Source organism: Manis javanica, chromosome 16 (assembly GCF_040802235.1).
Source record: "Manis javanica isolate MJ-LG chromosome 16, MJ_LKY, whole genome shotgun sequence".
NCBI lineage: Eukaryota > Metazoa > Chordata > Mammalia > Pholidota > Manidae > Manis > Manis javanica.
This window is the reverse complement of record NC_133171.1, coordinates 14,346,541-14,373,503: the sequence shown is the minus strand read 5'-3', so window position 1 is coordinate 14,373,503 and position 26,963 is coordinate 14,346,541. Positions and strand designations below refer to the sequence as shown.

The 26,963-nt window shown below is 46.5% G+C and overlaps 1 protein-coding gene across 6 annotated transcripts in view; it reads left to right on the top strand.

The window, feature by feature from the left end:
• PXDC1 (PX domain containing 1) overlaps positions 1-26,963 on the top strand; it is a 112,545-nt gene that overhangs the window by 23,699 nt on the left and 61,883 nt on the right. For 3 of the 6 annotated variants that reach the window (XR_012126311.1, XR_012126310.1, XM_073224775.1), the window contains one exon: positions 1,109-2,275. Coding sequence is in view for 1 of the 6 variants with exons in the window: in XM_073224775.1 (XP_073080876.1) it covers positions 1,109-1,226 (118 nt within the window). In the remaining 5 variants the exon portion in view is untranslated. Of the gene's footprint in view, positions 1-1,108; positions 2,276-5,950; positions 6,024-6,216; positions 6,341-7,906; positions 8,015-26,963 lie in introns of those variants that run through there. The other 3 variants (XR_012126308.1, XR_012126309.1, XR_012126307.1) reach the window with 2 other exon arrangements.

The window sequence follows — 26,963 nt, the reverse complement described above, 5'->3', positions numbered from 1 at the left end:
TTAAGCTTTCCAGGTGTAGTTCAGCTCCTAGAGCTGTCTGTCCATTAGTGACGCCCTCACGTGCCGGGAATCCACGCAGGGCCCCAGTGACAGTGGCCCCAAGGGCCGGGGAAGGGCCAGGAGGAGCCAGCCTCCACCACCTCTGTGGCCCTCTGTGTTTGAACAGATTCTTAGTTGAGGAAGATGGAGCGCGCACAGGCAGCTTCTGTTTCCCTTCTTGGGGAGAGTGTCCTTCATGCATTTCTTTCTCTGTCACACATTTTTCAAAATTTGGAGTCTGCTTCTAGCTTGGGAGGCTGGATCTGGGTTAGCAGGGAGTGGATGTGGCTCACTTCACGGGGACTCAGTATCAGGAGGGTGTTCTACCCCCATGCATTTGGGGTACACATGCTTCCTTGAGCTCTTCGTACCTGCCTCCGTCCACATACACTCCCCCCACTGAGTGAGCGAACCACCAAGCGAGTGCTCCCCTTGAGAAGGAGCCTCGCGCCTCCACCCTCCCTGCCCCCACCCAGCTCTGCCCTGGGCTCCTGCTTCCCAGTCCCCTTAGACCCATGTACAGGTCCAGAGGCACAGCTAGGCTGTGAGCTCGGGCACAGCGGCCTTCCACACCCATCTCTGCTGCTGTCTGAAGGGGCCAGCGCGTCGTAGGCTCCTGTTCCCAAGTCAGGCCCACCCACCCTGTTTGCTGATACCCCTGAGCTTGACGCGGAGCAGCCGCAGGTGCTCTGTGAGTGAAGGAACGCACCCGTGCCTCAGCAAGTGTTGGCTTTTGAGCAGGGACAGCAGCCTCCGGCACTGGAAGCCAGCGCCAGCCTTTAGAGGAGGGTCCATTTCAGCCAAGCTTTGCAGCCGTGGTCCTAGCTGTGCTTCCTGCGCATGGGTGGGGGGGTTGAGGGGGTTGGGGGGGCCCCCGCCCTGGGGGGGCCCCACCCGCTGGTCGGATGGGCCCGCACACTGTGAAGAGCATGGTGGGAAGCCTTCCGGATGCTGGCGTTGCCCCTCAGTGCCCTCCTGCCGGTGACCTTCTGCTCTTTCCTTCTCTGCTTCAGTGGGAGTGGGGGTCAGTGGGGCAGCCAGCCCTCACCTCTATCTTCTCCTGTTTTAGGTTTGAGAATGGCAGTGAGTTTACTGCGGAGCTGGAGGAGGGCGACGACCCTGCGGCTTATGTCACCAACCTGTCCTATTATCACCTGGTCCCCTTTGAGACGGACATTTTGGACTGAGTCTTCCCTGGGCCCCAACCCCCAGCCCCTGCCTGCTGCCTCTGCTGCCGTCCACCCTGCCAGCTGCCCTGCTCGGGTCCCACCCAAGGTCCACGCTCGTGAGACCTGGCGTCCCGAGTGGAGCTCGGGGTCCTGGGCTTAGGAATGACCCTCAGGCCTCCGGCAGCCAGGAGTCCCCTCGCAGGAGGCCACCCAGCTGCTGCTCTTGGGGGCCTTCTCTGCCCACTCTCCCCACCAGCCTGTTTCTGCATCCCTGGGACTCGCTCCCCACCCGTGGGGGGCCCGCAAGTGCCTGCAGGATGTACAGTGCCAGGCAGGCGCCCGGACCTCGCTGGGTGTCCCCTGTCACTGTCCCTGCTTCCTGGGAGGATCCTTCCTCTCAGTACAGGGGCCACAGCCTCCTGGCCTAGCCTCATGTCCCACTGCTCCCTCACAGGACAAGCGCACAAAACATTTCGTGTGAGATTTTGATGAGTTGCCAAGTTCTGGATGCCACAGGCAGGGTGAGTTAAGTTCCCAGCATTTCTCTGGGAACCAGGATGTGTGGCTTTCATTGCTGTTTTTCATCTTCTGTCTGGAAACTGTGGGCTTTGTGTCAGCCAAAGGGGGTGTTTATAGAAGGTTAATTGTGAATGGGAAGTGTGGGCTCTGGGTACAGGGGAAATCCTTGCCAACAGGTGCCCATTCGAGCTGGGATGGGGAGCTGGCCGTTAAGAGGGACAGAATTCCTGCCCGGCCCGCCAGCCTCCCTCCAGCCCTTGAGCGAGGGGGCCAGTGCTGCAGCCCCAGCCACGCGGCGAGCTTCGCCTCCTGAGCGGAATACCAAGCTCTCCACGGTGTGTTGTTGCCACGTTAACCCCAAAGCATGGGAGTCAAAGGAAAGCCTGAGTCGCTCCCTCAGGGAGGGTCGGGTCCTAGTGCTCATCTGCTCACAGTGTCTACTAACGACCAGCATTTGCTAATGTAAATAAGAGTAAATTATTGGAATCCTAATTCTTTACACAGTCTGTTTTTTAATCTATTTTAATTAAATAAAACGTATTACTCTACCTTATTGACTGAAATGTTCCTGTATGAAGGTGTGATTCTTTTTGTTCCCTGCCCCCTCCGGGCTGGCCCTGAGCACTTGTTTCACTGTTACTTAGGAAACATGTTAGGTTCTCACCCTAGGGAATAATCTTTCCCAATGAAAAGTAGACAAACAGCTGGCCTTTTTTGTTTGTTTGTTTGTTTGTTTACCTAGGCTTTCTGCTCTTCTCCATGTTCTTTTGGCAGCCACAGGAACGCTGAGACCCAGCTGCAGAGCACATGGGACTTATGCAGATTTTGTATTTCCTGTCTGCCTTCCAGCTTCCTGTTTAATGCGTCCTGCTTTCAAATAGGCTGTTAGGTGGCTGATGGGGGTTGACCAGTTGCCTTTCTTCTCCTGAGGGATAAAAATTCAGTTCTGTACAAGGATAGAGCTTTTTGCCTAGCAGCTTAGAGTCTGTCACTATGTTCCGTTAATTGCCATCCATTTTGAAAGTTGATTCATGAAAGTTGACTCATTATCCATAGTCCACAGAGGTGCGTCTCTCCAGCTGTCCAGCCATGTGATGGCAGTTTCCTGAGCTCATCTGCTTCCTTGGACTATACTTCCCCCAGCAGGGCCCAAGGTGGACTCCTTTCACTCAGGAAACTTCACTGCTTCTAATCAGTACATAGTGAGATCTCTAAAGTGGGGGTCAAATGTTTGGCAATTTGTTTTCCTAAAAAAAAAACACATCAGAGCATTCCCTGGCTTCTCCTTTTTTCCTGGGAAAATATTATCCTCTAGACCCATTCTTCATGTTCCCACATTTGAAAGAACCAGAAATATAGATAAATGTTCCTTTAAGTGCAACAATAAATGGAATAAATGGTTAGTGTCACTCACTAGCATTCAGCCTCACTTTGGGGATTTAATACGGAGCAGTGGGAACTGTGGCAAGCGGCTCACACATGTTGTAAAGGGAGCAGATAGCAGCTGCTCAGCTTAGCCGAGTCGTTACGGGTGGAGTTTGTTCTCCTTGCTTCTTGTCCCCGCCGCAGCAAACCAATGAAAGGCAGAGAACAACGTGAAACAGAGTGAAAGTTTTACTTGAATGCACTCCGAGGAGGAAGTGGGCCAGAGTCAAAGCAGACGAAGATCCTGAACTTTAAGGTGGGAGGCCTTTATATTACACTCTGGCCAGGAAGTGCCTCTGACTGCCAGGGTGGAGTTACTTCATTCACACGTCCGGACGCACAGCCGTCCCTCTCAGCGAGCACGTCCCTTCCCGTGATGAGCGATGACTTGGGCAGTTCTCAGTTCTGTTTGATGGTGCCCCCTCTGGGGTCTGGTTGGGACCTGCAAAGCCTTCAGTGTCGGCACACGGGACCTCCTGCTGGGCAGAGTTTTGGCAGCTTTTCCTTTGAACCTTATCTTCCCCCTTTCTGGCTGCTTATGCATGTCTATCTACCTAACATTCCGAAGAGTTTCACACATAGGATGAAAAACCACATCCTGGTTTTTCAGTAGAAGTGGAAATCTGACTTTTTATATGAACTGTATTAATTTTGTAATGTTGCAAAAAACACCAGTAATAAGAAACTTGACCAAGTAAAAGAATCAGGAATTTCTAGTCTCTAAACTGTCAATTCAGAGAATCAACACCAGAGAAGTTCAGGGTCCCATGTGAAGCTCACAGTCCTGCCCACACACTTCTCCACAGACTAGAGCGAACTGCTCTTCTCATGATTTGCTCTGTGACATGTCCCTCATGCCACCCTGCTAACCAGGAGACCCGTGGCAGTGCTGGCCCGGATGCTCCACTTTGTTACTGATAATTGTAAGGACTTCTATCACACACTCATTTACTGTCCGAAATAGGCTCCTTCAAGTGGTTTGTAAGGGTAACAAAACAAGTTCTGGCAAATCAAATCACTTAAGTCACCTAAGTTTCCCGTTTGAAAGGGACCTTTAGCAACTGCTATTTATAGGCAGAGGAAGCATGCCGTCTTTGTGTTGCAACTAGATGCTGGATTTCTCCTGTCAAGGCCTGCCCTCTGATGATGCCTGTGGAACTGCCATGCTGGACTGTGCTTGTCCGTGTGGCCCACAAGACAAGCACATGCTACGTGGTAGCTGAACAGGCTGGGGGCTCATTAGTAAGCACACAGTTCTCATGGCTGTAATGTTCACAAGTAGGATATATGCAGGGGTGCTGGCAGCCAGACTGCCCTGAAGAATGTGTCCCGACCTTCGCCACTTTCTGTTCCTGGGGATGGAATGCATTCTTGGTCTTCATTTAAGAGTTTGGTCAAATTACAACCATTTTTATCTCAAGTGAAATTTCTGCCCTGTGTTGGCTGTGTTGATGTACCTCTTGCACACCAGTATTCTCTAGGCTTACACTGTTTCAAACTGTAGATTTTATTATTATACAGCTATGGTAAAGCCAACTGATCAGCAGAAGATTGACATTCGAGATAGTTTGTCACTCACAGATCCCAAGAGGAGGGGGTCACCACACCATGCAGGGCCACACGGGGCAGCACCAGGACAGGGCAGGAGGAAGACGAGGTGCAGGGAGCTGTGGGCAACAGCCTTTACTGTGGTTTCTACAGGGAGGAGCAGGCAAGGCAGGGTAAACAGGCTCAGGATTGGCCAGGCTGAATGACTTCAGTGGGTTCTGGGGTGCACGGGCGCCCCTAGTGGTCTAAGGTGATTAGGCAGGCGGACAGTGGCTGAATGCAAGGGCCGGTGAAGGAGGAGGTTGCATGCAGTGTGGATTCTGGAGTGACTGGCTTGCGTATGAAGGGCACACTCATAGGCAAGTCATTTGCTTTCTCTAGGTATTGGCTGTTCCTAGGAGGGGCAGTCCCTCCAAAGTCAGCAAGGTCCCAATAAGTCTAAGCATCAAATGCAGAAACTAGACCATGTAGTTATTGCACATACTAATCCCTGTGAATCCTTGGTCTGTGGAGGGATCTGATTTGATCCCTTGCTGAGGGCATGGAGGAAACCAGAAGTGTGGCATATCTATGCCTCGTGCAAAAAAATTGTCCAACAGAAGAAAGCCTCCATGGAGATGGAGATGTTAGTTTCTCTTCATTTGAATGGGTAAGATATTCCTGTGGTCCAAAAATCAAAGTGACTTACAAGGTTTTCCAAAGAAAGTGTTGCTTCTATTCCTGTTCCCATCCTATCCTTCCCAACATTGATTAATCTCTAGTGCATCCTAATATTTCTTCATGAAAATACTAACAAATACGAGCCTACACTTTTTAGGCACTAGCTAAAAGGTTTCCTCTCAGTCTATGTAATTTAGCATTCATGGTCAATAATAATGTGTCTTGAAGCAACTCGGAAATAGATGATCTGCTCCAACCGGATTGGTTTGGCTTCTGCTTAGAAAGTGTGAATGAAGTAAGGGCTTGGCTGATGTGCAGCATATCACATTTCAAACATGCTTAATTTTATTAAATTTCTGAGCAAAGTGTTGGAATGTCTGTGTTTTGCTCCTGTCTGTTTTGGGGTGTGGTTGAGGAGAGGGCTAGTGGGAGTTGGAAGTGTTGTGAATTTGCCACAAGCTAGGGGCTGTTCTTGGTCTTACAGACAGTGAACCCTGAGAGAAAACCTTTCTCCTTGGGCATGTTCACATTAAACAGCCTGGAGGCAGATGTTCAAACACTGTAATGTCTGGACATTTATTTATTTACAGCAGAAACAACAGATCCAGAAATCAGAATACTCAGAAGTTGTGGCTGGCCCATCCATGCATTTGCGCCCTGCAGGTGGGAAAAGTTGAAATCATGACCTAAAGTTGGCTCTGTGGATAGGGAAACTGGAAGGGACAGATTTAATTAGATTAAAATCCACTGGAAATATCATTGGTTCTAAGACTTTCAAGTTTTATGGAGGCACTTTGACAAATTAACAGTTTAAACAAGTGACAGTTCTATGTTTTTTCTCATTTCTCTGGACAAGTGAAAACCCGTCATAACAGGCAGGGTTTGAATGAAGAGAAAATAGGGATGACATCACCAATGGAAACCCAAGCACTAACATCTCCAAAGTCAGATGGCCTTGCCTCTAGGCAGCTGCGACTGAAGTAAGTATACCGATGGTCGTGGGACAGCATCCCTGCTCAGCAGGAAATGCTTCTCCAGGAGGAGTGTGTTGGTGGGGTGATGGGCACATGTTCCCATCCTCTAACCATGTCCTTTTGGCTAGAACAATGATGACTTGTTGCACTCAGTGTTGGCGGGACTGGGCAGCATGTCCCCACTGGCTGGTGCCTGATGGGCACTGAATGAGTCTGTCTGCCTCTGCAGTGCTACTGTGGCTGACCGCCCCTCTCCCAGACACAATCTTTCCTTGGTTTAATACTCAGCCAGGTCTTACAGTCAAGTCTTGGGAACTTTCTCCCATTCAAAGAGAATTTGTAGATCTCCTTTCTAATCAATTAAGTGTTAATTAAGTGTTAATTAAGTGTTAATCAATTAAGTATAACTCAGAATGACAATCTTTTGTTGCTGTTTTGTGACCAGATATGTTTATACACAGTACAAAATTTAAAACAATACTAAGTGGTGCTTCTTGAAAATTAAGCTCCTGCCCACCCTTGTCCCCAGGTCTCCAGCTCAGAGACAACCATTATAACCAGTTTCTTGGGTGAACTCTAGAAGCAAATATATGAATATAGCATTTTTAAGTGTACGCACCTGAATTTTTCACTTAATGATTTAGTTTGGAGATTATACATAGAGCTATCTCAAGCTTCCTACCACATTTATTTAGCTAAGCAACTTTTTCCTTTCTCTTCTATCTCTCCATAAAACCTTCTCTGTTTCTGTTTATCTCTTAATTTAATTTTGTAAATAGCAAACCATTCACACATTTCAAAATGTAATTGGTCCACTCATCCACTCACTCTTCATTCAAGGTATACATAATATGTGCCCACTATGTGTCACTGCTCTAGACACTAGGGGTGTGGCAGTGGACAACGAAGCTTGGCTCTACCAGCGGGGGCCAGCAGCAGACAAGGGCATTGCGTAAAATGCTAGAAGGTGAATGGGAGGACCTGGAGAAAAATAAACAGGGAAGAAGTTTGAGGACGGTTGGGGGTGACCACAAGGACCTGGCGGGCCATTGTAAGGCTTCGGCTTTACTCTGAGTTGGGAACCACTGGAGGGTTTGGAGCAGAGGAGTGGCAGGGCATGATGCACAGGAGGGTCTCTGTGGCTGTGAGGAGGGGAATAGATGTGAGGGGCTGAGCTCAGAGGCATTGCCGCACTCCCGGCCAGAGGTGAGGCTTAGACCACGAGAGCCGGAAGCAGTGAGCAGTGCTCAGACTGGCCGAGGGGGTGAGGGGAGGAGTCAAGGGTGACAGCGAGGCTTTGGGCCCACATGCCAGACCGTTCGGTTTCCCTCAGCTGAAATGTAGCAACCAGGGCAGACTTGGAAAGGAGGAGCAGGAAACCTGCTTTGGGCGTGTGCAGGCGAGATGACTGTTACTGTCAGTTGGGTTTGGAGTTCAGGAGGGAGAACAGAGCTGAGGGTGGAGGTTTGGGAATTACCAAAGCCGCAGGACTGGATTCGATCGCTGCAAGTGTGGGTGTAGACAGGAAAGATTCCACGCCCTGAGCCCTGGGCCTCCGACACACACACACAGAGAGAAGGATCCATCAGAGGAGAGCGAGAAGGCTGCTCAGAGAACAAGGCAACGTGGCGTCCTGGAAGCCAAACAGAGAGAGTGTTTCAAGGACCAGAAAATGAGCAGGTGAGTCCGATGCTCCTGTTTGCAGATGGGAGAAGCACGTTGGACTGCAGCAAACTGGAAGTCAGTGTTGGGTGGCCTGGACAACAGCAGTTTTGCTGGAGTGGCAAGGGCCAGGACCTGATTGGAATAAAAAGATATGTAGTAAAAATTTTTCTTCCCACTCCTGTCACACATATGCCATTTCCCCAAACCTCATGCTCCACACAGATAACCACTTTAATTTCTTATCTGTGGATAGACTTTTTGTGCAAATATAAGCATGCATGTTTATATATATATATATTTCTTACTCTCCACCTTTTTTACGTAAAAGGTAGCATACGACGCACACTTACCTACTTTTGCTTTTTCACTAAAAAAGAATCCTGAGGGTCTTTATGTACCCGCTCTGAAAGAGCCTTCTCGTTCTTGGCTGGCATCTGCAAACACTTCCTTGTGCGTGTACTCTAACCCGTCCTCTGTTGATCAACATGTGGGTTGTTCCCAATTTTTGTTAGATTCAAACAGTGCTGAAGAGGATAATTTTTTACAATACACATGTAAGTATGTGTGTAGGACAATTCCTCCAGAGGGAGACTGCTGGGTTAAAAGGCAAATTAATTTATAGTTTGGTAGATGTTGCCAAATTGTCTTTCGTGGGAGTCAGACCCGGCTGCATTCCCACCCGCATGCATGGGAATATAGCTAGGCCTCCCCTGATGGAAAATGAGATTGCTGTAAATATTTTGCTATTGCAAAATAAGAAACAAAGGAGCTACCTGATCAAACAAAATATCTCGTGAATAAGAATGTGTTTCTAGAGTAAGTTTCTTATTGACTTGTAGGCATTTTTTTATACGTGCAAGATATGTAGAAGTTCCCTGTATGACTCCTACATATAGGAAAATAGTCTTTGCGTCACTTAGGTTTGCTGCACAATACAATCTCCAAACTTAGTGACTGAACAGCGGTCTGTGGGTCAGCACTGTGGGTTGGGCCTAGCTGGGAGGTTCTGCTCTTTGGGGTCAGGCTTGGCTGGTGCTGGCTGGGCTCACTGAGGGGGTGATGGCGTAGGAGAGCTTAGCCAGATAGCTCAGTGGGACGGCTTATCCTCTGCTCTCTGTGCACCCTCATCCATCAGACAACTAGTCTAGGTTTTTTCACATGGCGACTCATAACTCCAAGGGCAGAAAGAGGACAGGTGCCAGTGGGCATTGTTTTTCAAGGCTTTTTCCATCACATCTGTTACTGTCCCATTGGCTTATGCCCTGTCAGTGTGGGAAGACACTACCAAGGACGTGGGTGCAGAGGACAAACAGGTGGGGCCATTGCTGCAGTCGAGCCACCACACCCCTTAAAGACTTTATCTTAATTCTGTTTTAAGTATTGGGGGTATCCTCCTAGTGCATTTTATTGATAAAGCAGCTATGCTGGGATGGGAGATAGATGAGGTATGGTCTCCAGGCCCTTGATTGAGTTGGAAGCAGCTGATCACACAGTTTCAGGTGTAGAATACCAGCTTCTTGTCTCTGAAGTTCATTTCTTCTGAAGAGAGATCAGTCCAGTGGTAGTAATGGAGCCTGGGATACCCAGGGGTGCGGTTGTTGCTCTATGTGGGGTGAATGTCATTTTTGTGGTTTGAAAAATACACTTTTATTTTCTGAACAGTTTGATTTCCTCCACTCAAATGGTATCCCTCTGGCATCCCACACAACCCAGCAGGAAGGGTTGGATTTTTGGTGATTTCAGCTGCTAATGTGTTTAAATGGAAACAGATAACATTGAAACTAGGACTTTCAGAAATGCACAGAAACAGTTGGAGATCGGATTAAAAAGTTCCTCAGTGACTTCAGATTCATTGAAAACAGTCTGATTCACTTATCCACCACCACTGCCAATTTATTTTTCCATTTCATACCTGGCGTTGAGCTGATTGAGGCAGCCCTGGGAGCCTTCTGTTTTGGGGAGAGAAGTCTGCAATAAGATCCATGAAATCAGCCCTCTGAGACTTCAGACAGCTGACAGTGACTCAGCCCCTGAGGCATGAGTGTTATGTGACATGACTGCTGTCACCTACATCCGGACCATGGAGGGCAGGGAGCAGGAAGAGGAGAACAGAGCGATGTTCGCTGAGCATTTACTCTGTCCCAGGCACTGCTCAAGGTGCTGAGTGTCCAAAGGCGTAAGATGCTGTCTCAGTCCTGAGTAGACATCAGCAAGCATGTGGGAAACAAAAAAACTAAATGCAGGATGAGGGGCGACAAGAAAGAGGAGGAGGAGACAGGTGAGGGGGAAAAGGAGGAGAAAGAAGAGTGATCCAGTAAGTCGGAGAGTGGAAAGGTGGTGTGCGCGAGCCGGGGGCAGCGTGTTCGGAGGTCCGCTTTAGCCCTTGTAGAAAGAGCCCCTGAGGATCTCAGCCTCTGGTTAGCTTCAGGATAGCAGCCAATGCACAGGGGTGTGTGAGCTTTAAATCTACGCCTGACTGGGGCGGTCACACAGCCTGTGCGGGCTGCGTGCTTTAGTCCAGTCCACGTCCCCAGCTCGGTTTGAGAGTCATGGGGCCCAGGAGTCCACTGGTCTGTGGGGGGCACGCAGACGAGCACTGAGGTACATAAAAGTCGGGGCTCCCAGGTCTGATTAAATGAGGTCAGAGACCCAGTGTGTCTTGCTCACCCCATCATCCCAGCCCTGGAAGGATGCCTTGCACATGGAAGGGTTGAGAGAGTGTGTCACTGTGGCCTGAACGGGTTAATACCTCTTCCCGGAATACCCACAGTGCCCAGCAAGTGTGCATTCTCTCTGGGAACCTGGCTCAGTAGACCTGGCTGGGGTTTGGAGCAGGCACATGGGGGGTTCACACCTGTCCCTCCCGATGAAGAATTTCTCCTCTCACTCGGCAGAAAGAAAATAGGAGAGGAGAATGAGGCAGTGTGACCGACCCTTTGCTTGTGTCCGGTCACCTGCCAGCGGCCTGCTGCTGGGGTCACCTGGTGCCCCTCTCGCCTGCCCTTCCTCCTCCGTGCGCACGAGGTTGCCCGGCCTGCTCTGCCAAACCGCGACTTCTTACTTTCGCCTTTCGCTCCCCTCCTTACCCTGACCAGAATAGATCCCAGGCTGTTCCTTGTTACTGAGCACTTTCGTAATTGGTGCACTTTGAAGCGTTGCTGTACTTCCTGGTTTATACTTGCATGGTAGGGATAAGGGTAAAAGTTGCGATAACTCACAAAAGCAGCAGTAAAGGGTAGCAGCTGTATGCTCTTTGGAGCCAGACAGGCCTGGGCTCACACCTCCGGCTACACCACTGATCCATCGTGTAACTCTGAGCCGGTCACATGACCTCTCTGAGCCTCAGTTTACTCAACTGGAAATACAGATAATGAAAATAACTACTTCATAGGCTTGTGGTGAGCATTAAATGAATTAAAAAATGTGAAAATCTTAGTGTCTAAAAAAGAATACATAGTGAGTAGATGGTAGATTCTGTTACTAGACATCTATTTTTGGAGGGATTTACATTAGATTTTGGTCTTGAACAATTTGTATTTGTATCTAATATACATTAACATGCAACAAGCTGTTCATATTTCTAAATATAAATTTATGTTTCTAAATGAGTATAAGAAAAGTTAGAATGACTTCCAGTTTACATGTCTACACTGGGGTTTGGGGGGAAACTTAAAAAATGGGCACAAGGCCTACCGGTCTTCGAGGTTGGAACAAATGCTGCCCTCCCAGAGTATGTCTGTGCTCTGTGCTGGGGACAGACCATTGTCTGCCTCAGTGGGCATTTCTTATGTTTTCCTGGATAAGTCACATGAAAACACTCAGCACGCATCTGAGGAATATGCCCAAGAAGAGGTCAGAGGGAAATGGGGTGAAGGGCCCTGTGTTTGGATCCAATCAGCTTTTGTTCACCACTCATCAGACTCCTAGGGGGAAGGCTGGGGCGCCCTGTGAGTGGCGATCTCATGGCAGAGCCTGGGTGGGATCCACGGTCGGGCTGCTTATCCACTCTGGGTACGGAGGCCTGATGACAGGACAAGGAGACATCCTTCTCTGGGTGCTGAGCACCCTGTCAGAATCTCAGAGGGAAGAAGCTATGAGGGTAGATTTCAGGACTCAGCCTATGGGCGGGGGAAGAAAGAGTGCCCTGTGTCAGGATAAAACCCCAAAGCCGAGCCTGCAGCAGTGCAGAGTCCCGACCCTGGGCGGTCTTGGCAAAGGCACGCTGGAATGAAGGAATGCCAGGCTTTGCCTCAGGACTTGTGAGAAACCAGTTTCCCTGCTGCTTGGACTTGATTGTGGGTTGGCATGCTAGGAAAGTCCTCACCCTCCCACTGTCATCTCCAGCTTGCAGTTTCTGCCAGTTTTCAGAAAGATACTAAAATGTTTTTGTATATAAAGCCATCAGGTAGCTGGGGCGTGAGCTCGAAGCCCCCCCACCCCCGTCCCTTCCTTTCTTGTGCTACCATTGGTGTCTGACAGCTGTGGCTTAAATCCTCATTCCTGACTGTATTGGGTCATCCCCTACCCTGTGCCAGACCCTGGGCTTATAAGCATAAACAGGCAGGGGAGAACACTGCCCCGAGGGAGCACGCATCCCAGCAGGAGCAGCACACGTGCCCTGCAACCAGGATGCGTGTCCTGCAGGAGCGCGCACCTCAGAGGAGCTGGGCGCTGGGGGATCTGGGTGGCTTTCCTGAGTGGGTGACGGTTAAGCTGAAGTGTGTTGGGAGGGTTGGAGGGGGTGGAGTGGGGCAGGGAAGAGCAGCCCAGGAGGGGAAACAGCACAAGTAAAGCCCTTGAGCAGGCAGGAGCTTGATCCTGAGCAGGTGGGCACACCTTTCTTGACCAGCTTCTTCCCAAAATTGTTCTAGAGGAATGAGTGAAAGGCGACAGTGAACGCGAGCGCCGGACCATGCTATGTTCTCTCTTCTTCCCAGTGTCTCTGAATGCCCACCTTCTCATTCTTAGGATCCTAGTAAATTCCGCTCCCCTTACAAAGGACGAGTGTTCTAGAGTTTAGAAGATTTTGCAGCAACAGGGATACAGGAAGCTGGAAGACCCACCCAGCCAGAGGAAGCAGACGGTAAAGGGTGAGACCGTGTGCTTTAGTCAGTGGGCTCAGCAGCAGGTGGCCGTTGCCTCATCTATCTCCCTGTGGGACTGGCTGCCCGACGGGCTTGTCCATCTGTCACCGTACCTCTGTCAGAGAATTCTTGGTTTCTTCTGTTACACTGCATAAGAATGCCAAATGACTATAGAATGTCTCTTCAGCAGGTCTCAGCTGAGCCTTAATTATTCATATGTGCTGGATTAATTATTCAAGACAAAGAATTGGTGTGTGCCATGTGGGTTTACTAGTAAACAAGAGGATGTGTGAACAGCGTTTGGCAGGAGAGACCAGCCCCCACCGCCTCCATGTCGATCTAATCCGTGTACGGGTGTCGGTGTGAGCAGTGACACCCCCAACACTGTCAGGACCCCCAGGACCCCCAGGAGGTCAGGCCCTCTCCCCTGGGTGTGGCTCCCGGGCCACATTATATCTGATCTCAAATTGGTGGTAGGTCTGCCAAGATTTCTTACGTGTTTGCATTCTTGATTGCTTGTTGTGAAATGTGTTGGCGAGTAGTCATGAAACAGAGCTTCGGCACAAATTATCCTCTCAGTGCGGAGCGCATGAACACGGGAATCAGCAGAGCCATGCCAGGGGGCTCCATCCCCAGATGAATGTGGGCATCTGCTGCTTGGAGGTGGCTGGGGTTGCCTGAGGTGGCCCACCAGGGTGGCTGGGGCAGCCTCCCCACTGCATCCTCGTTTTCCAACAGCCCCACACCCTCTGAGGTTTACACATGGCCACCGGCACCTCTCTCCCTTTGCAGACGAGGCTCGGCCCCTCTACCCAGCCATCCCCGTCCTCCAGGGCCACCACATCCTCACCATCCCTGTCCTCCCCCAGTAACGTCTTATTATACTTCCACTCACCACCCCTTCCCACATCCACACCTAGACTCATTATCTGAAACTGTACCAGCTCCAGCACAGTAAACCTCACATGCCACCCTCCGGCTGCCACCTCCTGTTCTTTCTAGCTCACTGACTTACTGATTCTCACTGTTAAAAAGTATTACGGTGGTAAAATATACACAACATAAAATGTACTATTGAAACAACTTTTAAGTGTACAACTCGGTGGCATAAAGTGCATCCACATTGTTGCGTAGCCAAGCCACCATCCATCTCCAGAACTGTTTCATCTTCCCAAATTGACACTCTGCCCTCATTAAGCTCTTAACTCTCCACCCACCTCTCCCAGCCCTTGATAACCCCCATTCCACTTTGTGTCTCTATGAATCTGACTATTTTAGGGACCTCATATAAGTGAGATCACCCAGCGTTTGTCTTTCTGTGACTCGCTTAGTTCACAGAACATAATGTCCTCAAGGTTCAGCCATGTTGTAGCAGAATTCCCTAATGCTGGACAATATTCCGTGTATATATACCACATTTGGTAATCCACTTACCCATCAATGGACGCTTGAGTTGTCTAAGTACCTGAATGCTTGCTTTCAATTCTCACATACTTAGGAGTGGAATGCAGGGCCATATAGTAAATTCTATGTTTAACTTTCCTAGGAACCACCAAAATGTTCTCCAAAGCTGTCGCATCATTTCACATTCCCACCCATTATGTGTGAGAGTTCTGATTTCTCTATGTCCTCACAACACTTATTAATTTCCTTATTTATTTATTTATTTAGAATAACCACTCTAATGGGTGTGTAGTAGTCTTTCATTATGGTTTTAATTTGTACTTCCCTAATGGCTAGTGAGGATGAGTATCTTTTCATGGGATTACTGGTCATTTGTGTATCTTTGGAGTAACATCAAGTCCTTTGTCCATTTTTTAACTGGGTTGTCTTTTTGTTGTTGGATTGTAAGTTTTTTTTAAATATATATATTCTGGTTATTAATCTGTTATCAGATACATGATTTGCAAATATTTTCTCCCATTTGGTGGGTTTGCCCTTTTTCCTTTATTGATTGTGTCCTTGATGCACAAAAGTTTTTGGTTTTGATCACGTCCAGGTTATCTGCATACTTCAGTTGCCTGAGCTTTTGGTTTATAGCCAAGAAATCATTGCCAAAGACAAATGTCGTAAAACTTTTCCCCTATGAGTTTTAGAGTTTTATAGCTTTGCTCTTGTGTTTAAATCATTGATCCATTTTGTGTTAAACTTTGTATATTGTGTAAAGTAAGGGCTCAACTTCATTCTTTTGCATATGAATATCTAGTTTTCCCAGAACCATTTGTTGAAAAACCTGTTTTTTCCTCTATGAAGTGGTCTTGGCACCCCTGCCAAGAAATCTTTTGACCTTATATGCAAGGTTTTATTTCTGGACTGTCTATTCCACTAACCTATGTATCTGTCTTCATTCCAGTACCATATTGTATTGATCACTGTCATTTTGTAGTTTTGAGATGAGGTATGAAACTTCCAACTTTGTTCTTCTTTTTCAAGATTTTCTTTGCTCTTCAGGGTCCCTAAGGCTCCATGTAAATTTTAAGATGGGTTTTTCTATTACGATGTATTTTTTTTACTTACGGAGTTCTTCCAACCCATCAAGTTTCTTCTTCGGGTTCTCTGCCACAGCCCCTCGTTGTCACCGGTTTCTTGCACACATTTTAACTCCTTCACACGAGCTTGGGTCCCCAAACCCTCTGCCTTCTCCCCGCCGGAACTAGCGCCTCTACTGACCGCTACGACTGCCACCACCTTGGCCATCGTCCGCTGCTGCCGGTACTGATACGATGACCTAACAGCTGACATACATTGAGTGCTGTGAGCCAGACACAGTTATAAGCACTTTGTGTGAGTTAATTCATTGAATCCTTTTATTTTGGTAGAATTTTTCTGGAGAAAACAGGGCAGCCTGGTGTCACGATAAAGTGATAATCAGTATCAAAAAGGAGCACTCAGCACAGGCCTCCACTCCCAGCAGCCTGGGAGACAGAACAGCAGGAGCCTTCTCCGGTGAGCTGACTTCCTCTAGCTGAGCGATTTCTTACCTCCTCATGTTTGCCACGCCTCCAGCTCTGCACACTCCTTCTCAGCTGGTGGCCCTGCTTCCCACTCCTTTGAAGGACCAGAAGCCATCAGGGGGGAGCTCCTGTTGCCAGACCCACAGACTGACCTGCATCTGCCCTCCTCTTTTTCATCCCTTGTGGGCTAGAGTCTCTCAGCTGTAACCCCTCTGCCTCGAGTTCCTGGTCCTGTCCCTTCTCAATCTCTCACGAAATTAATTCCTTTGCTGTTTACTCTCTTCAACCTCTCCATCTATTGGATGCAAATATGAGCATAGTCTTTACTATCACCAAAGACAAACAAACAAGCAAACTCCCCAAAACCAAAATCCTCCTCTGGCTTAACATGCCCAAAGCAACTTACCTCTTTCTTCCTCTCTCCGAACCTACTTTGCCCCAAGTCATCTCCATCTCCATGAATGGTAACTTCGTCTACTCAGTTGCTCCATCCAGAAACTTGGGGGCCATTCTTGACACTCCTCCAGATCTGCCTCCCCCATAGTCATGCCATCATGAGGTCCTGTAGATTCTACATCCAAATTGTCTTCACTTCCACTCACTTCTCTCTATCCCCACTGCCACCTACCACCTGCCAGGCCCTGTCATCACCGTCTCTTTTCTGGACAGTTGTAGCAATCTTTCTCTTCTTGTCCCTCTCTAAGCCATTTTCCAGACAGTAGCTGGAATTATCATCTAAAAACAAACATCAAATCATGTTGGTCTGCTCACAATCCTATAATCTCTCCCCTTTGCACCTGATGTGAAATCCCAGCTCCTGCACCTGGCCAGCCTGGCTCAGCACCACCTGGCTGCTGGCGGCTCCTCCAGCAACACTTCCCACCCTCTTTCTCCAGTTTCTCTGACCTCTCAGTCCCTCAGAGATGCCAAGCTCTGTCCCATCTCAGGGACTTGGTATGTAACATGCCCTCTACCTAAATGCACCCCCATTCCATCCCACGGCCTTCCTGCCTCTTTCTTATTCTCCATGTCTTCAGACCAACTCAGTCTCAGATAGGTCCCCAGTTCTCTCTCTCAAAGTGCACTGCGCTTCCTCCTTCCTTTGAAATTCTACATTTACTTGTTTGCTTTGTCTAATGCCTGTCTGCCCCCCATTAGATCTAAGCACCTTGACGTGAGTGCCACGTCTGTTTGGGCTTGTGGCTGTGGCCAGCATCTAGTCCAGGGCCTGGCACAGAACAGGTGCCCAATGAACTGACAAGGCTGAGGAGAGCTCATTAGATCTCAGGTGCTTCCAGATAAGCTGCAGGTTTGTTATGCAGCCTGCTTCTAGCTGATGGGCTCCCAGCGTGTCATAACACTGGCAACGCTCCCTTGAATCAGGGCAGAAGGCTGTCACACTTCTGTACAGGGAAGGATCCAGGCTGTATCCTGGCCTTGCAAGCCTTAACAGAGAAGAATTTTCTTTGCTGGAAACCTGTGGGTATTACATCTGAATAAAACTGAGTTTTGTCCTATTCTTCTCTACTCACTTTCTGGTGATCTGGGAGGCTAGGCTCCTGGGGCCTTTAGCCCTCCTGGCAGTACAGAGCGTCCTTAAGAAAGTGACTTAAGGCTCAATTTCCATCATTATGCAGATAAAAGGAGATACTGGAAGGAACAGGAAGGCCCTCATCTGATGGTGATCAACCTTTGGACTGTAGGGCCTGCCTCAGCCATCAGCAAGTCACCTAACACACTGCCTCTCCAGCCCTGGTAACTTCTGGCACAGCTGGACGATGTGTCTAAATAAATGACTTCCACTTGCCTTCTGACGCTGCCCTTTCTTTAACACACATGGACACACACCAGCTCACACACAGAAACACACACACCCGCAGCAGATGCACTATTGGAGTCCTTCTCTCTGTTGCCTGTTTCAGAAAAATGCCCTCGGGCCTGGTGTCTGCCCGGAGACAGTTCTGATTACGGCCAGAGGAACCTGCAGGCAGGAAAGGGCTGCGAGCAGATCCTCTCCCCCAGTTGCCTTGTGGCCCTGACATTTTGGCCTCTCTCGGCAGGGCTCAGTTGTGGATATGGCAGACGTTGGAATTCACTCACTATCCTTGGGCTGAATGAGAGGCCGAGGGGTGAACTTCCCAGCACCCTGGGAGACAGAACAGCAGGAGCCTGGCTTGGACTCTTCCTGGAAGAGCCTGGCGCTCAGGCGAGGAGAGTGGCTCCTGGAAGCACCGCCAGGCTGCCAGCCAGGGCCGCCTCCAGCTGGCTGGGGCAAGGGGCAGCTGGCTCGCTCCTGGGAGCCCTTTCCCTCCGGGCTTATTCTTTTCCTGGGCACCGTCAGGTGTCATCCATCCTTCAGGCCTCAGCTTACAAGACCGTGACAACTAACACTTATTAAGAGTGTGCCCTACCTAGGGCTTTCCAAGCGTTTTCTCATTTAATCCTCAAAGTAATACTAATCATGGGGCAGCATCAGCATCCTTGTCATTATCGTCGTCATCATCTTTTTCATTTTTATATGAAGAAAGTGAACTCAGCAGTGTATTTTATTGCTCACAGTCACATAGGTAGCAGGATTTGGCCCCAAGCCTCGCTCCGATTCCAGGGCCCTGCTCTTGACCCCCGACCCTGTCATCTCCCCTAGGCCCACGTTTGGCTCGCTTGGGCTGGGGGCGCCTCCAAGCTCCTGCAGAGCCATGCTCAGCTCCAAGGCAGTCAGCCCAGGCCTGGGTGGGGCTGGAGTTGCTTTACCTCCGAAATGGGAATAGTAATATCCACCTCCTATATTTCTTGTGTAGTTAATTGAGATGCTCCATGGAAAGAGTTCAGAATACGGCCTGGAAGCAATCACATACTCAGTACGTGTTGGCTATGGATCCGACTAGAAGTGTTATCATTATTACTGTGTGGAAGGCATAGCCTTTGAACTCATGTTGCTTATATTTTGAGCAAAACAGACACATCAGCAAAGGAATAGCAACTCATAAATGGGTGGAGCAGATGAGGGCTGCAGTAGTGGCATGAGGCTGGAACTCTGGGACTCATGCCAGACCAGGGAAGCACATGGAGGGTGAGTCTGAGATGGGGGCTGGGTAGGAGTTAGGCGGAGGGGAAGAGGGATTGCAGGTGTGACTGCTGAATGGGGAGGTAGGTAGGTGTTCCCCTACCTCACCACCTTGTCCCTGACTCTCAGCCCAAATACTGCACCCCAAGCTCTCTCTGAGCCGCCATCAGGCCGGTCCTCTTGTTACGTGCTATTGTGTTCTGATGCCAATGCTCCACAACTGGGTGTCTTGCCATTCAGTTTTGTTCTGATACCAACTACCCAGAATTATGTCATACACCACAAATCGAAGAGTAGTCTCAATAAGATGACCCTTACTCTACATGGCAGCTGCACTTTGGGGGTCCCCTGGCCACCCACACTTCTTTCTGACTTGACTACAAGTTCAAGTGTTCCTACAACCTCATTTCAGGCTTGATAATTTGCTAGGATGACTCACAAAACTTGGGAAAGTGCTATGCTTATGATTATAGTTTTATTATAAAGGATGCAACTCAGGACCAGCCAAATGAAGAGCTGCACAGGACAAGGACAGGGAGGAGTGGGGAACGCAGAAGTCCTGTGCCTCTCCGCTGGGCACAGCACCCTCCCAGGGCAGCAGAGTTCTCCAGCCAGGAAGCTCCACTGAGCCCCGTCACCTTGGTGTCCGGAGTTTTTACTGCAGTTTCATCACATACACATGACTGTTAAATCATCACCCAGAAGACTGACCTCAATTTCCAGGCCCTCTTCCTTCCCTGGACGTTGGGCAGCTGGAATTCCAACCCTCTGATCACACGCTTGGTCCTCCTGGTGACCAGCTCGCACCCTGAAGCTGTCCAGAGGTCACCAGGGGGCACCTCATTAGCATAACAAAGACACTTTTGTCACTCAGAAAATTCCAAAGGTTTCTGAAACTCTATGCCAGGAACTAAGACAAAGATATGGTTTTTATTATACCACAGTTCTATGATTATACCACTTTACACAAATGAAATGGATCAATTAGGTAGTTCAGTGTTTGATATTTACTTCTCCTGCTAGACTGTAAGTTTCACAAAGGCAGGGATTTAGTGGTTCATGTTCCACTGCGCTCTCAGGATGCAGCTCAGTGCCTGGCACCTGGAATTGCTAAATGGATATTCACAAAATGAATGGGCAGTGGGGGAACTCAGGCTATTTAGGTCTATTGGGGCCAGGTTGTTGGAGGCCTTCACATGCTCTGTGGCCTTAAATGTTCCCAGCATTTCTCACATTTCACTTCAGTAACTGCTGGGAAAACATTGCTGGAAAGGTTTGTAAAATCACCCAGGCCTGCCCTGTCCCCAGGAATGCTCCTTTGCAACACGAACTGTGTGCAGTCTGAAAGGAGAGGAAGCAGGAATGGATGACTCAATATTTAACTGCATTAAGGGTGTGAACTTATCTCCAAGTCACAGGGAAAGGGCCAAAAATACAAAATGTGGTAAGACTGTGTCTCTCATGTTTAACAGTCTGAGAAATGACTTAAAAAAAAAAAGGGAGAGAAACAAGAAAAAAAGTCCTGGGTCCATACATATGTCAGTGGGGAGGCAAGCATGGTTCCTACCAAGCATCAGTAGGCATTGTGCAGAGGAGAAGAGACTCTGAGGGGAGGAATCGCGGTTCTCTTGGAGGAACTGATGCTTTCCTTGAAGGCTTAGTTCACAGGCTTCCATCAGCCCCTGCTAGTGGCCAAGCCAGAAGAAAAATATACAGACGTCCATTCATGCAAATAGCCAACAATGAAGGGGAGACTGCTGATGTCAGGTGGAGAGATGGGCTACCCATCCCACCCAGACTGCTCGCGGCACTCTCTTCTTCTTCACTAGAATTTGAGGGGCTTTCAATATTCAGATACAGGTCTCCATTCCTCACTTCATCTGCTTGTGTGGTTTTGGCCACATTCTCTAGAAAGCGTGTGATCACTGAATATTGGATTGAAAAGAAACCTCAGAAGCCATTAATTATAACCCTAGTAAATTGCCAGGGGCCACATGTCCAGTGCCTTCATGGAGTCGAATCCAAAGAACATGAGCCCAGAGAAATAATGAAGAATATTGTTGTAGGACTGTTGTTGTTTTTCTAATAAGCACCTCTCCCACCACCCAAAGTGTTGCACAGCACACCACAGAATGCACGTCTCAGGATCTCCAACTGTTCCTCCCCTCCAAAGTCCCACACCAGGGCAGCCACTACATCTCCCTTCCCCATCTCGTGGCTCCTCACTGCCATATTGCCTTCTATTCACTTCCTTCTTTCCATTTCAGCTCCTAGCTCACACCCTCTGGAGGGGCCACCAGCACTTCTGGGGCCCCCTTTCTTGTGGGTGCTCTCTTGGGGGTGTAGGCTCTCACTAGCAGTGAAAACTGTGAAAAAAACTTGTGGAAAATTCCTCAAAGAAATACTTATTCAACATATTTGGTGAACAAAACTGACCACCTGGCTATTCTCATAGGAAGCTGCCCCAGTGCCGGGCATGCTGCAGGTAAACCTTGGCTGGATGAAGGACTCAAAGTTTTTCTCATGAGGTTCTGATTGTATGCAACTCATGGGCTTAGATAATTACTTTATTCCACAGAAAAAAAGGCAAGCTATTTCTATGAACCAAGGATCCAAGCTTGAGCTCTTTGATTCTCCTCCCTTAAGGCCCCCTCTCCATTGGGTGGGGCGTCCTTTCTTTGGTGGAGTTAGGAGAAGGACCTATCTACGTATGTGCATCCTTATATGAGGGGAAACCCTCTCCAGGATTTTAGCGGGGTTGAGGAGCCTGCCCCCAAGAATTCCAATAAGCAGGGAATCATGTGGGGCTCTGTCCTCTCAGACTGCTGACGCCGATGAGAGGTTAGACTCTCCACTGCCTCTGTCCTCGTGATTCCACTCCCCTCGATGTGAGCAAACCCAACTGCAGAACCTTCTCCATGACTGAATGGACAGCAGACTCTCCTTTCTGCTCAGACTTCTGGCCTGTGCTGTTGCTTGTCTCTCTACAGCTGAAGGTTTGCAAAACCAACACACATGAAGTTGCTCCTTTTCTGAGATGCTGTGCGTGCTCGTAGGGTAAGGCCCCACCAGGAGGTGGCGAGGAGTCCTTGGCTGCTTGAGGAGCTGCGGTGAAGTAAGCTCAGAATGCTTTTCAGCTAAAGCATATTTTTTTTACCAACTAAAAACTGAAGCTTTTAGTGTAATGATTACACATGAACATTTTTAGGCTGTCAAATAATAAAAATACAGTATTCAATGTAGGGCAATATTTTAAAAGAAATGAAAACTAAAATATAGAGAGTTACCTTAAAAACCCTACATTATCATCATAATTTAATAAGTACCGAGCAGTTAAATCATATTTTCTCAAGATACATATTTGTCCCTGCCCCTCCCTCCATCCTTGAAGAGCTTGTTCCAGTCACTGCTCTAGCTTCGTTTGCGTGTGTTTCTCTTTCTCCTTCTTGCTCCGTTGCTCTCTGCTCTCCCTCCGCACCCCTGACCTGTTTGAGGTGGTGGGACTTTCAGAAGCTTCTTGGCACCTTCCTTTTTTTACATGTTTGGTTTAACACCCCAAACAAGAGCATCTGAAATACCACCGCTTTCTTGCTCACACTGCATTACTGACGGCTTTCCTCTTTGTCGCTCCCTTCTCAAGAAGGGCTGCAGTGCTCGGACAGCTGCAGGAGACACGTTCACGATCACAAGCCACCATGGTTGGCATTTCCCCAACTATAAATTTCTTCACAACTACACACTCTCTGAAAATCCTTTTGGTTTGAAATAATTTTATACTTACAGAAAAGCTTCAAAAATAAATCAGGGAATTTCTATACACTCAAATTCTCCTAATGTGAATATCTTATGCAACCAGAATTCAGTGATCAAAACTAAGATGTTAGTACTGATACAACACTACTAAACTACAGCCTATTTTCATATTTTTGCTGTAATGCCTTTTTTTTCTAATCCAGGATCCAATCCAAAACCCCATCTGGCATGAGTGGTCATATTTACTTGGTCTCCTCTAATCTCTGATGGTTTCTCAGTCTTTTGGTATCTTTCATAACCTTGCATTTCTGAAGAGTACTAGTCAGTTATTTTTGTTCCAGATCCTCTCAGTGAGTCTGTCAGATGTTTCCTCACAATTAGATTAAGGCTATGCATTTTTGGCAAGAATATTGCAGAAGTGATGTGACCTCCATATGTATCATATCAAGGGGAACATGACGTTGCCATGTTTTATTACTGCTATTGGCCTTGACCGTTTGGTTAAGGTGGTGTCAGCCGGGTCTGCACTCTAAAGTCAGTACCTTTTCCTTTGTAATGCATATTGTCTTGGGCGAGATACTTTGAGACTATGAAAATATCCCATTTCTTTTCAGACTTTGGCTCACTAATGGCATCCATCAGATAATCTTGTCTGCAATAATTATTATTGTGGGGTTCTAATGGTGATTTTCTATTTTCCTCAGTCTTTGTACATTTACTAATCAGGATTTTTCTGTAAGGAAGAACTATATCTTTTCCCTTTAATGTTTACTTATGTAATTATATATCTATCAGCATGGACTCATAAATATTGACTTTATTCTGTGCATTGAAACCATTGCTTTTGTTATTTATTTAGTTCCCCACATTGTTTCAGCTTTGGCCATTGGTGGCTCCTTCAAGTTGGCTTGATGCCCTTTTGACAAGCTCCGTCTTTATCGAGTATTTCCTCACTTTCTGGCACCAAAAGTGTTCCAGGCACTTTTTGTTGTGTTTTTCCGGTCCCAGACCTGGAATCAACTACATCTCCGTGCATCCTTGGTTCCTTTTATTGAAGAGTGGTATTTAGAAACCAGGATCTGGACACTAGGTGGTCATTGCTCTTGGGGCATCACTGCTTCTAGACCCTTTACACAATCAGAACTAGAAAGTAAATGTATGTATACTAACCCAGCATATACACAAACATGTCTCTCTGTCGTCTAGCTATCTTTATTTTAAAAACCAAGAGTTCCTACTGATACCTCCTATAAATCCAGTGCCATAGAGATTAACCTAGCCTTCTCCCTTTCCTTATTGTAACCTTTTAAAAATTATTATTATAATTGATCCATGTTGTCTCTCCTTCCTACTTAACAGTTTAGTTTTGTGTTTGATTGGTTAAATATACATCTGATGATTTCCTTTGCAATCATCAGATTACCTCTTTCCTCTTTTTTGCTCCCTTTAGTGTGAGCAAACAAAACTGTAGAGAGTAGAAACTTTTCCATGACTAAGCAGACAGCAAACTCCCCTATCTGCTCAGGCTTCTGGTTGGGTTGTAGGTTGTATTTTTATAGCTTTATATTTATGCATTTAAAAATATGCCTCTAAGTTTATGAGCTTAACTTGAATTCTATAATTCGACTCTAAGCTTATTAGGTTACCTTTAGCCTCTGTCCTCTATCTGACTCTTTAACAGCTTAGAGTTGCAAAATTATAGAATTCAGGTTTTTAAAGAACATAAATTTAAACTCACAGTTTATAGATCATAAATGTCAAAAGGATCTCAAAGTGATTTCTTCATAATCTCTTTGCTGGATATTTGGCCCTAAAAATCAATTTTATAACAAAATGATACAGAGGATGGGAAAAATAGCTCAATATAACATGTTGATTATTTCCCCCTTTGATGATCTGTTGTGTCTCACTCAGAACTAAGCTACCAACAGTAGTAGCTACAAAGAGTAATTCGGTGGAATTTTAAATCCCTGTTATGACCTCCCAAAGTCAACTTAAACATGGGTTCTGTGTAAAAAGATTGTTCTTGGGACTCAAAGTCAAGATAGCAAATTAAACTGCTACAGGAAAGCCTCTCTTCTTACTCCATAACCTTATCCTTAAAACTTTTAAGTCTGAAAACAATTTTTTTTTAATTGCCAGGTACCAAAAAAAAAGAGAAATCCAGTTCAGTGAGTAAAAGTCAAAATTGTGTAGCACATCAAGATAACTAAATCGGGCTGTGATTTTAATGTTAAGGACGAGAGTCAACATTTGGGGAATATCTGGAATGAGGCTCGTCCATGAAGCCTGGAGCCACGGAAATGCTATTCTGTGTGTAGACCAGTACTATAAAAACTCTGCCTGTGTTCTAAAGATGTGACCAGGAAGAGGTGTCTGGTCCTGGGCTGTGGGTAGAAATAAAATCAACTGTGAGAAACTAGAATGCATAAGTTCTCCTGAGTGTTGACGCTTAAGAATTCTGTGGCTAGAATTCTTATGCACGGCCAAAATTTCTAGAAGTTCTGGAATAATTTTAGGGGTAATTGAGAAACATAGGAAAGGCCTCAGCAACCATAGGAAACCCCGAACAACCTAGGGTATCTCTAGGACTCTTGCAGGTATTCCCAGTAAAGATGAGCTCACAGACAAAAAATTATAAGGCAGGTAAAGAATTTAACCAAACACTGTTATATTACTATTGACTAAATTGCAAAGTAAATGGGAGAAAAAGTATACAAGCAACTATGGGTAGCAGCAACCTAATGATAACTTTAAAACAGGGAAATAAAAGAATATATAAAGCAAGAATAGAACCTTATTTGTTTTATTTTTAAAAAAGAACACTATACTTGGAAATTACCCAAATAGAAATTTTAGAATCAGAAAATGTGTTCATTGAAATAATAGTCTTTAATAGACAGGTTGAACAATAGATGATTAAGTGGGAGGTACAGCTGAAAACATCATGCAAAATAGAGCACTAGAGATGTAAAATACAGAAATATAGATGAAAGATAAAATGGGAAGCCCTGGGATATCTCTATAGGAATTCTAGGAGATGAGGATAGTGATAAGTGGTAGGGGCAGAAAATAGCTGAGACTGTACAACTTATGTCAGGACTCTTTATATTGAAACTGTGCCAAATCTCAAGGAAAACAAACACACAAAATATCACAGATGAACTTAGAAAAAAAACGAGGCAAAGAGAAATCTTAAAAATTACTGAAAGAAAAGTACATATTATCTACAAAGGTCTAATAATCAGATTCTCCATTAGCAGTGACAAATGTCAGAAGACAACAGAATATCTTCAAAATGATAAAAATAATAATAGAAAACCTAGATTTCTATATCTAACAAATCTATCATTTAAGAAAGAGGATAAAATAAATTTGCATTGACTAAGAGATTTGACTATCTACCAATCTCTTGCTCAAAGAACCACTAAAGGATGCACTTTATCAAGAAAAAAGTGAATCCATAAAACTGAAGTAGGGTGTAAGAAGTAATGTTAAACACAAATATTGGAATGGCCTACTGGTAGACTTACAAAAAACTGGCTCTTAGCATTTTAAACATAACTTGCTGTGGAGGAAAGGTTAAAAACATGGTGAAGTTTTAATACTAGACAATGACACAAATGTCATGGGGTTACATGTCCTTGCCTTTTGAAGAATAAGATAAACATATCGATTAGCTTTTTGCATTTTTAAAATAAATTATGAATGGTTGCTAAAAATGAGGTAATCAAAGAAAGAATAGAAATGGAATGTTTAACTTAAAAAATTATAGAAGAAAAAGGTAATAAAGAAAACTTTTTCAATAGAGGGCAGGAAAACACAAGATAAGAAAGAAAAAACATAGAAACCACAAAAGATCATAGAATAAGTCCAAACATATCAGTAATTCAATCAATATACATGGATTAAACTCCTGTTTCAAAACATTCTCAAACTGGATAAAAAACAAAGCTAGTCAATTGATTTTTTAAGAAACATACCTAAAATTTAATAATCCAAAGACTATTACTAAGAGAAAGGTGATATAGCAAAATTAATATCAGGAAAAATACCATATAAGAAGAGCGCTAGTAGGGGTAAAGAAAATAATGAACCAATGGTTAAAA